The 10,729-nt window shown below is 35.6% G+C and overlaps 3 protein-coding genes across 4 annotated transcripts; 1 reads left to right on the forward strand and 2 right to left on the reverse strand.

Moving 5' to 3' along the window:
• Nucleotides 1-317: 317 nt before the first annotated feature.
• Nucleotides 318-4,184, reverse strand: LOC120005717 (coatomer subunit zeta-1-like). 2 transcript variants are annotated; one of them, XM_038855518.1, is made up of 6 exons: nt 4,040-4,184; nt 2,758-2,917; nt 1,649-1,793; nt 1,479-1,556; nt 787-871; nt 318-625 (listed from the first exon to the last, which is right to left on the reverse strand). In XM_038855518.1, exons 1-6 carry the CDS (start codon nt 4,052-4,054, stop codon nt 566-568), a joined length of 543 nt encoding a protein of 180 aa, XP_038711446.1. In that variant the 5' UTR covers nt 4,055-4,184; the 3' UTR covers nt 318-565. The 2 variants fall into 2 exon arrangements, with proteins under 2 accessions (XP_038711446.1, XP_038711439.1); XM_038855511.1 differs by having other exon boundaries at nt 1,649-1,796.
• A 604-nt stretch (nt 4,185-4,788) lies between these two features.
• On the forward strand, nt 4,789-6,811 carry LOC119982272 (mitochondrial carrier protein CoAc1-like). The gene is made up of 7 exons (XM_038825573.1): nt 4,789-5,312; nt 5,416-5,501; nt 5,596-5,803; nt 5,907-6,015; nt 6,117-6,334; nt 6,465-6,584; nt 6,734-6,811. Exons 1-7 carry the CDS (start codon nt 5,136-5,138, stop codon nt 6,806-6,808), a joined length of 993 nt encoding a protein of 330 aa, XP_038681501.1. The 5' UTR covers nt 4,789-5,135; the 3' UTR covers nt 6,809-6,811.
• An 86-nt stretch (nt 6,812-6,897) lies between these two features.
• Nucleotides 6,898-8,450, reverse strand: LOC119982281. The gene is made up of 2 exons (XM_038825586.1): nt 7,438-8,450; nt 6,898-7,257 (listed from the first exon to the last, which is right to left on the reverse strand). Exons 1-2 carry the CDS (start codon nt 7,544-7,546, stop codon nt 6,962-6,964), a joined length of 405 nt encoding a protein of 134 aa, XP_038681514.1. The 5' UTR covers nt 7,547-8,450; the 3' UTR covers nt 6,898-6,961.
• Nucleotides 8,451-10,729: the final 2,279 nt, after the last annotated feature.

Genomic DNA, 10,729 nt, shown 5'->3' on the forward strand with positions numbered 1-10,729 from the left:
ACAAATCTGAGTTACAGGCAAGGTGTTTGATGAAATGCTTAAGAGACTTCTCTTATGTTATGCATTAGGGTGTAGAGTGTGATTTTCAAAAGAAACACAAAAAAGGAGTGTACTCAATAGAGATTTATTTAGATCGTGATGTACTCAATAAAAAATAAGGTGCAAATAAGGTTCGTCATCAACAAGTAATGTAATGCGAGTACTATTCCCACTACAATACCAGTTGAACCAATCGGGCCCTTAGTTCATTAACCATGGAAAAGACCATAGAAAATTACTCCACTCTCCACACACACTCAGACCAATCACTTAGGAAGGACAAAACAAAAGCAGTGATATTGATATTGATATAACATGTCTGCACGCAATGATCCTTCATTATTAGATAAAATAACGACTAAATACATGAGATTCATGGGCTATATTATCAACTGTTTGAAAATTTAGCTGAAAAAAATAAATAATGCTGAGTAATTTTAAAAGAATAATTATAATCTAAACAGAGCAAAAACTTTACTCAAGAGAATGATGCCGAGCCATTATCTCCAAGTGTGCTGGTAGAAATTCACTGAAAAAGGGTTCTTGTCAAATGCTCCCGTGCTGTAACCAGTGCTTGAGATATTGTCTGCAATGGTAGAAAACACATTACAATGACAGATTAAGATTTAACCAGGTTATTGTGATTTCATCTCCTATTAGTGTTGACACTCAAATCTTCATATATGGGTAACGTTTGCTTCTTTGTTTACCGTCAATGCAAATTACGGACATGGTGATAGCACAAACCTGCTCAGACAAAAGTTCGGCAGACTCCATACTGTGAAATGCTACCTTCTCTGCTATAACAGTAGCATCTGTTTCAAGTATTATCCTGCAAACAAAATCAATCACACTCGTTAGGAAAGGTACCAAACAGTGCCTTGCACTAGATATGAATCTGTAACATTTGTGTAGGCTGTAGATGATGAGGGCAGCCACAAGAAACTAAAAACTAGTGTTTAAAATTTTTTCCAGACATTAAACTCATCAACATGAATCACTATTAATTAGAAGGACAAAACAAAACAGAAGAAAATTTTCATAACAAGCTGCAGAAAAGCATTAATTTTACCTGATATGCAAAAAAAGCCAATTTAACATAGATAATGATTTGTAGGACTATAAATAGAAAATTAAAAATTCTAAGTCCTAATGGTACAAAATTTCTGCATATGAACAAGGAAAAAATTCTAGCCAGAAGTAATCTAATTTATTTATAAAGTGATGCCATAAGAAGTATTTACAGATCTCCTTTGTTAGGACACTATTATTTTTGTGTATTATTTGATTCCAGTTCTGACCAGAGAAAAAAAGAAAAAGAAAAATAATTATGAAGCTAATCTAGCTAATATAAAGTTAATATCATTTGATTGTTTCTATAGGTTTTGACTACTATAAGAAATTGAACAGAAAAGGAATTCTAGAAGCGTATTGCAGACCCTCCATCAACAATTTCATCAAGGCATAGAAGGATAAGGTCCAGATTTTCAAGCGCTTCCGCTTTGTCCACATTGTTCCTGTAACAGTGACATCAGAGATTAATTGGGATAAATGCCAGAAACTAAATATCCATTAAGATATTTTTAAAAAAAGCAATTATTGAAAATACCGCAACAGAATGCCAACAGCATCAAAGAACCCCTGAAGAACAGAAGCTAAGATGAGCTCGTTCTCATTTTCATCTCCAGTCACAAAAAAATGCAAGTCCTGAATGAACTTATAGATGACGATGTTGCTCTCGAACATTGCAATTTCCGCTGCATAGTTAATTTAGCATCACATCAATAATGCATTTCATATGGTATCTCAAGGCCTCTAATACTGGGTTAAAGGATTTCCCCTTGCACATGCTTCTTTTCCTATATATGGAGAAACTTAGAATTTCTCCACAGATGAGCCACTAAATAGAATGACTATCATTCTCTCTAAGTCCATTTCAACCCAGCTTCATAGGTAAAAACATGTAAGGCCACAACTTCAACATCAGGGCTCTAGAATGAAAATGAATTATTTTCACTTGCTTCTGTTAGACATTATAACTAGCTGAATAGATGCATAAGGTTATGGATGTCAATGGCAGATGATAAAGAGAAGACACAAATGAAGGAGAAAAAGTAAACAATGGATCGAGATATCTTGAGAGGCAATAATATATTCACATCCACCAACAGCACCATATATCAATACTTAACTAAGGTTTTGTACCTCCTTGGATCCAAACATTCACATGAAAATAATTCTTTTAAAAGATAAAGCATTAACAATTCTCATCATATTAAACAAATATTACATTTTCACCCGCCCTTCTGGAAAATTTAAAAGAAAGCACTTGATGGAATGCCACATGGAATACTCAAGAATGTGGAAAGAGACTAGTACATGTCAATTATACAAAATCTCACTTTTAAAAAAATGGTGTGAAGCATAGCAACATTTATGCCAGTCAATTACTGGATTTGGTGCACTATGTGCAGTAACATGGCAGTAAAAGGACATTCAAGTGCATGAACAGAGATTACGGTTTTAGCTTGTTTTGATAATAAATTTTGATGTGTCTTTCTTTTAGCATCCCCAACTTTGCTGTCTGTCACCATCACTGTTATTGAAGGTTTATTACCAACCAGGGCCATTAAACTATATCTAAGTTCAATATCCTTTAGAAAATAACAAGATATTGAAATCATTTTCCAGTGTTTAAAAAGGTTTATCAGAGCATACCTTCTATTTGGGCATTTGACTTCAAAGTCTTTGTGAACAAAGATTTTTCATATGCTAACTTGGCACTGTTTGTTGGCCAGTCATCCGTGTAATACTTGACTGCTACACGCTTTCCTTCAGAGTCCAAAAGGAGGATGTTTTTGACAGAAGGGCATGATTCCTTGCAAACAAAAAAATAAACTATATTAGTATATCAATCTAATCAATCATAAAGTGGGAGGCATTTATCACTTTCAATTACTAAAATATCCAAAACTCAAAATAATAAGAAACAAAACCGGAATTATTCATGGGCTCAGCCTTAATTAGTAATCTGTTACCATCACATAGTATAAACTCATTCACTCCTAGTACTATTTTCTAAACACCAAAAGTTAAGCACCATTTTTTACTTCGAATTCGCCTACTGATATCCGTCATTCATTCAATACACTACACAACTATAAGTCATCGTCATCATCATCATCATCAAAGCCTTTATCCCAAAAGTTTGGGGTCGACCACATGAGTTTACGAGAACATCAACGGGGATCCACCGCATGTATTTGTTTTCTCCATTAATTTCTATCATGAATCATACATTCATCCACTCCAATCAACTTCAACTATGCAACTATAAGTATATTTTACAAATTTCTTCCACTTATTTTGCTTACATTACATATACATAGATCCATGACCTTGCCCTGGAGTACCCATTTTCAAAATAAATTAAGCGATAAAAGCACTATCAATGTACACTCAAAATTGAAAGGGACAAAAAAAAATTGTATAAAAATGGTTCTTTTATCTTCTTCTTTTTTGGTTCTATATGAGTCCATAGATGCATTGTTTTCCTAAGAAATATCTGTTGAAGGCTTATTCACAAAACCTTATATTTCTATAATCTTGCAGTTCAATTGATTAACAGCCCCATAGATGTAACAGTACGCATCTGAAGAAAAATCGACATTGCAGCATAAGCAGTGATTCACAAAAGGCTGTAACAGTATAGTCAATACCATCGATCAAAGGATAGATCGTACTATATATATGCGTATTTCTGTATTTCGATTGTTACATTCAAAATAAAAAAAGAAAAAGAAAAAAAGGGAAAAAAAGACAGATGCAGATCGGAGACCAATCCATATTACATTCCTTGAACCGAATTTCACCCTAATACAATCCAAATCGGAGTAATCTCGTACTTGATTCAATTCAATTTTGGAGATCACAGTGATTTTGAGTGTATGCAGGAATGAAGAGATCATAAGAAGAAGTGTAGAGAGAGAGAGAGACTTACGCGAGAGGAAGCCATTGATAGATCGAACGTGGGGTATTTTGGTTACGCGAGAAGCAGAGATGTGGTCTTCTTCAACAGTTCTTGACCATGCCTGTCGCTGCGTATTTAATGGTAATCGGTAGGACAAAACTTTTTTGTTTTTGGAAGAGAGAAACAAATAAAAAAATTTTAAAAAAAATTGGTCTCCAATAGTAGCCTATAAAAAATAATAAAAACTAGAGGAAAAAAATATTTTTTTAATGAGATAATTGTTTATTTTGGGTGTGAATAAATGTAAATCAATTTGGATTGTCTTATTAAATTACTAGGGTGATAGGGTGTCAATATAAAAAATTGAATTTGGGTGTTGATGCATGATAGCATGATGAAAGGAATGTTTCTATTCAAACTTGTTAATTCGAATCATGACTACCAAGTTTAAGGCTTTAACAATTCGTTGATTTCACAATCGAAGGAATACTAAAAAAGTTAGAATTCAAAAATGACTAGTCTCTATCATTTTTATTCAATCTAAAAATTGAAAATACAACTTAAATAGTACAAGAAAATATCGTAACCAAAATCCTAAATAACTCAAAAGAAACAAAATAATAACGTTGAAAGCAAAGTACCAAAACAAATCGTAAATTGCATATTTGAAGGCCGTTTAGAATCAACCATGCAATTTTCAGCTCAACATGACATCATTGACTATGACAATCATAATTCTCTATAAATGCGATAACTATATAACCTACATCAGATGTTCACTTCCAAGTGAAAGATTTATTCCTGCCTAAATGGGCCAAAATTTTTAATTAATTAATATTACAATATTCAATGGCAATTAATAGTGCAATTGGTAGTATATTTAGATTATTTTTTTTTTATTTATATCCAAAGTAAACTTTTTATTTAGGCACCGAACTATTTTAAGCAAATACACCAACTCGCTTTAGTCATAAACAACACCAATTTTTAAGAGCATCACCAACTCATTTTAACTCAAAATCATGCTATTCTTTTCACATAAACTTTCTATTTTTCTTTTTGTCTCTCCCTATTTAACTTCTCCACCTTTCACTTCATTAATTTCAATGCATTTTTGTGGGTTGAGATGGGTGGTTATTCTGGTGTAGGTGGTGGAAATGTTGATGGGTCTAATGAGAATGCCAATGTTTACTTCATTGATTCATTTCCTGCTTGTGTTAAGGAGTTATTTGCAGGTGCCATTGCCAGTGCCATTGCAAAGACCACCACTGCTCCCCTTGAAAGAATCAAAATACTCTTGCAGGTAAAAAAAAAAAGCCTAATGTCTGTCTTAGCATATTATATGAATCATGAAACCCAATTTCTCAATCTGGTGATCATATATTTTGTTTCTTGCCTCTTGACAGACAAGAAGAGAAGGCTATCACTCTATCCGGGTCTACGAATCGCTGAAGAAGTTAGTGAAGCATGAAGGTGTTAAAGGCCTCTATAAGTAAGTTTTAATATATATAATGTAGGATTTAGACACACAGATTTTCTTCTGATAATACAACTAAGGTCTAAGTTATTCTTTAAAAATTCTGCAGAGGAAATGCTGCTGCTGTCCTCCGAATCGTTCCCTTTTCAGCATTACATTACATGACGTACGAGCAATATCGATCTTGGCTCGTGAACAATTGCCCTTCCCTTGGAAAAGGACCTGTTATTGATCTTTTAGCAGGTTCTGCATCTGGTGGAACAGCAGTATTATGCACATATCCCCTGGATTTAGCGCGAACAAAGCTTGCATACCAGGTAACAGATTAGATTAGTATTGCTTACGTTTCCTTCTTCATCGTTGTAACGTTTAGTTTTTGGTGCAAATTTTAATTTCTTTACGCGGTGGTGCTATAATTAGGTGGTAGAACAGAGAAGCAGCAATGGCACAAATGCTGTAATTGGGATTCAAGATGCTTTGAGGAGTGTATACAGGAAAGGTGGAGTGACTGCTTTTTATAGTGGTTTAGGTATGTTTTTCTTTTTCTTTTTCTTCTGGCAGTGTAAGATTGAATCTTATATATAGAGACAATTTAACCATTTTGCAACAACTTGGGTTCAACCGTTGCAGGTCCTACACTTGTGGGAATTCTTCCCTATGCTGGCTTGACATTATACGCGTACGAGGAGCTCAAGCAGCGGATTCCTGAAGATTGTCAGAATTCTATAGGAATTCGTCTTTCCTGCGGAGCTTTTGCTCGTTTATTTGGGCAGACCATCACATATCCATTGGATGTTGTTGGTTTATTTGGGAATGCAGGTACTAAATGTGAACTAAAACCATATAATGTAATTTTTATAGCCTTCACATAGTAATATCTTTGAATAACTTACTTCCTTAAAGGTATTTGGAGCAGACAGGCTTCCAATTTCTTTCAGCCCTCGGTACTTTTTCAAAAATAACTGTTTTATTTTCCAGGTTGAATACCTGCAAAGGGGTGATTTCAGGTACAAGAACACTGTGGAGGCATTAAGCGGCATCATCCGGTTTCATGGATGGAGACAATTGTATGCAGGCTTAACCATTAACTATTTGAAGGTAATCTAATAGGAGTTGTTGAAAGTATGACCGTGAATGTATGGAGAAAACAAATCCAAACATATGATTATCATTGATTTCTATTTTGGATTCATGTAACTAAACCCAAATACGCACTTAAACTGATCTGACTGATCATTCATGTGCAGGTTGTTCCATCCGTAGCAATTGGGTTCACAACCTATGACATAATGAAGTATTGGCTACATATCGCTGGACAATGAAGTTTTGAGTAATCTACCTGGCCTCGGACGAGATTCTTTTGTAATGTAAGCTTTCAGAAATGTTAATGTTCCAACTTCAAACAGCTTAATGAACCAGAAGTGCACTTTTGTACAATGGGATGAGCAACTCTGTTGATGTACAATGAAATGGGTTCATGGGCTGTAAAAGGTCGGGCCGCACTTGCATTTCCAGCCCTCGGGCTCGTAATTGGTATACTGGACCCCCAAATGGTTGCTGGTGGAGGGCACTTGAATGGCCTCACAGGGAATGCACCCATAACACTTGTGCTCACAGCTTGGTGGACTTGACCCTATCTTTCTCTTCCCATTAGCATATGCTTCTTCATCTGCCCCTTCCATGCTTGTCAAGGGAGAGACCTCTTTTGAGGGCAATTGTGTGCCAAAGGCACCTTGTAAAGACTCTGATTTCCGGCCTGACAAAGCATTTACTGCATATGAAAAATGTTTGATGAGAAAGAGTAGAAATTTTCTTGAGAGTAGGAGCAAAATTTTCCAAGAAAATGGTTTGTAATAAGACACAAAAAGTCAAGTAGATGCAATCATTGCAAGAAATAAGAGATTACTGGGTAAATTTGCAAAGAAAAGTTGGGTGAGTGAGTGATTATTACCTGATTGATGAACAGAAAGACCATCATTTGGAGCAAAATTCCTGCTTGAAGCCCAACTCAAGACTTGCAATGCTGCTAACACAAAACACAAGTATCTCTCCTTCATCATGATTTCAAGTCCTTAAATGATGATGTTGTGATTATGATGGAAAGGAGAGAGAGAGGTAAGAACACAGATTTTGAATCATTCATTCACAGAATTTATGGAGTCATGATTGCTGCAATATATATATATATATATAACAAGCTGAGAAAAGCAAGCATTTGCAAATTCCCATTTCCCGAGAAGAAAGAAAAGCCAGAACAGAACAACCAAAATCTCTTGGATTTCCTTCAGCCTCTACTGATAGAGTGAGATCTTGGTTCACAAGCTAGTGATTTCTGACCTTTTTGTCAATACAGTAGAGAGTTTTTCCTGTACTTGACAACTCACTTGAAAACCTTCCTCCTCTCTTTTGTTTTCTTGATTTTCTTTCCTTTCAACACAAAGCTAGCATTTCTATCTTATCAACTCTATGAGCTGGACCAATAAGCCTAGAATTACTTCTCTCTTTTCTATAAATTACTGATAATACAACAGAAATCTTAGCTGCCTAGACTGCAGAGCCATTCCCTTCCTTTCCATTCCCATAAAAGGTAAGAAGAAAACAAAAATCCAGTGGCAGTGACCTATTTCAATGTCTGACATATACAGCAGTGCAAAAGAATACTTAAATGAGTTAGTTAAATAATTTAAATAAGGTAGTACCAGAGTCAACCTTTTACAGGTTAGTTGGTATCTTGATGCAATCTGAGCCATCCAACTGGAACAACAAACCAAAAGGCAATTAAGAGTTCTGGTATCTCTAGATACCCACATTTAATATATGTAGTGAATCCCACTGCACAACAATTATATCAATCTACTTGTTTTCCTCCACATGATCTTCTTGTTTTGTGAAAGACCATGTAAGCCTGTGAATGGAGACTTATGTGTAGAAGGGTGAGGCTATGAAGGCAAACCTGAAAAGCAAACAAAGCTGTTAATTACATCACTGAATAGCTCATAGGTCTAGAGATAGCACAGGCACAGCTGGTGCTAGCTATAAGACTAGAGTGTAACTTAACTTGCTATATCTGTTAATAACAATCATCCAAATCAAGCAGTGGGCACATGAATGTACTTTTGAGTAACAAATGCTTATAATACATGTTCTTCAATCAAAAATGGCTTCAATTTGTTCTGGAATTTCATATTGATATTTGTGAGTGATTTGACCATTCAATGTGTTGTACTGTAATCTCACCCACTCAACAACGCTTGTAAGAAATCATTGGACAGTTGATGCTATCAAGCATTTTAGGATACTGGGCCTTCGATCTGCCAACATTGATCTGTTACTTCTCATCACACAACTGTCTGAGAGTATTCTGGAATACTTCCCATGAATTCATGTAAAGCAGTAGTAGATTATAACAGTTTCAGTCTTCCAAATCAAGGAAAGCAAATTCATTTCCACAGCTATGTAAAACAATGGATGAACATTGAAGCCACACAGGAGGACAATAGTATCATCAACCTGTTAAAAAAATAATTACTCTGCTTCCCACATGAACAAGAAGCTAATTTTGACAGTAATTTAGGAAGCACAAGTATACGGGGTTGAACGCACTGGTTGCAAGATTACACCAAATGCAAGGTATAAACAAAGAGAGAAAGAAAGTATACAAAGAAGAATTCTTCTGTATTACTTTTTTTATATCTATTACAGAGGCAGTATCCTATTATATACAACAAATCAGAGTAAGTTTCTCCTTAACTTATGCACATTGATTTTAATAAATTAATTCCCATGATCATGCCATAATTATATTCTATAATCATGCTACCAATTAAGTCCTCCAATCACTCCTTCAATCAAGATACCAATTAAGTCCTCCAATCACTCCTTCAATCAAGATCGTATTTCTTCACTCCCCCTCAAGTTGGATCATATATGTTGATCATATCCAACTTGCATATAAAATCACTGAAACTTTGTCTTGGAAGTCCTTTGGTGAAGATGTCTGCAATTTGATCTCTTGTGGGAACATAGGTCATGCAGATGTCACCCTTCTCAATTTTTTCTTTGATGAAATGTCTGTCCACTTCTACATGTTTAGTTCGATCATGTTGCACTGGATTGTGAGAAATACTTATTGCTGCCTTATTATCACAATAAAGTTTGATAGGAAACTTAACTGTGACTAGTAATTCTTTCACGAGCTTCTTCAACCATAAAACCTCACATATCCCTTGTGCCAATGCTCTGAACTCTGCTTCAGCACTGCTCCTGGCCACCACATTCTGTTTCTTACTTCTCCAAGTTACCAAGTTGCCCCATACATAGGTGCAGTAACCTGTAGTAGATTTTCTATCTTCAACTGACCCTGCCCAGTCAGCATCTGTGAATGCCTCAATGTCCCTAGACTCACTCTTTCTAAAGAATAACCCTTTACCTGGTGAACCCTTCAGGTATCTAAGTATCTTGTATACTGCTTCCATGTCAGCTTCTTTGGGTGAATGCATGTGTTGACTTACAAAACTAACCGCAAATGCAATATCCGGTCTTGTGTGAGACAGATAGATTAGCTTGCCAACTAGCCGCTGATACCTGTCTTTGTCAACTAGTTTCCCTTCTTCTATATTCCTTCCAGCTTCAATTGGAGTGTCACTTGGCTTGCAACCAAGCATGCCAGTTTCTGTTAGAAGATCTATAACATACTTTCTTTGAGAAATGCTGATTCCACTTGCTGATCTAGCAACTTCCATTCCCAAAAAATATTTCATTTGTCCCAGGTCTTTCACTTCAAATTCTGTGGATAGGATCCTCTTTAATCTTTCCATTTCAGCCGTATTATCCCCTGTTAGGATTATATCATCGACATACACAATCAGAATTGTCTTCAACCCATTCTTAGCATGCTTAAAAAACATAGTGTGATCTGATTGTCCTTGTCGATATCCTTGGTTCTTTATTACTCTGGTAAATCTATCGAACCATGCTTTAGGAGATTGTTTGAGGCCATAAAGGGACTTCTTGAGTTTACATACTTTGTTGTCTTTACCTCCTCCACTAAAGCCTGGTGGGATTTCCATATAAACTTTCTCTTTCAGCTCACCATTCAGGAATGCATTCTTTATGTCAAATTGCTGTAGAGGCCAATCCAGATTTGCTGCTAAGGATAATAGAACTCGGACTGTGTTTAGCTTTGCCACCGGAGCAAATGTCTCTGTGTAGTCAATTCCATAGGTTTGTGTGAAACCTTTGGC

The sequence above is a fragment of the Tripterygium wilfordii genome, chromosome 2 (assembly GCF_013401445.1).
Source record: "Tripterygium wilfordii isolate XIE 37 chromosome 2, ASM1340144v1, whole genome shotgun sequence".
Classification (NCBI taxonomy): Eukaryota; Viridiplantae; Streptophyta; class Magnoliopsida; order Celastrales; family Celastraceae; genus Tripterygium; species Tripterygium wilfordii.

Bases quoted from the DNA above. Each gene is read 5' to 3' on its own strand.
- LOC120005717 (XM_038855511.1), bottom strand. The intron at 872-1,478 runs GTCTGCAATACG...TTTTGTTTGCAG, and splicing joins GATGAAATTGTTGATGGAGG to GATAATACTTGAAACAGATG. The intron at 626-786 runs GTTTGTGCTATC...CTACCATTGCAG, and splicing joins CCGAACTTTTGTCTGAGCAG to ACAATATCTCAAGCACTGGT.
- LOC119982272 (XM_038825573.1), top strand. From the start codon at position 5,136: ATGGGTGGTTATTCTGGTGTAGGTGGTGGAAATGTTGATGGGTCTAAT. The intron at 5,502-5,595 runs GTAAGTTTTAAT...AAAATTCTGCAG, and splicing joins GGTGTTAAAGGCCTCTATAA to AGGAAATGCTGCTGCTGTCC. The intron at 6,585-6,733 runs GTAATCTAATAG...ATTCATGTGCAG, and splicing joins TAACCATTAACTATTTGAAG to GTTGTTCCATCCGTAGCAAT.
- LOC119982281 (XM_038825586.1), bottom strand. From the start codon at position 7,546: ATGATGAAGGAGAGATACTTGTGTTTTGTGTTAGCAGCATTGCAAGTC. The intron at 7,258-7,437 runs GTAATAATCACT...TTTCATATGCAG, and splicing joins TCTTTCTGTTCATCAATCAG to TAAATGCTTTGTCAGGCCGG.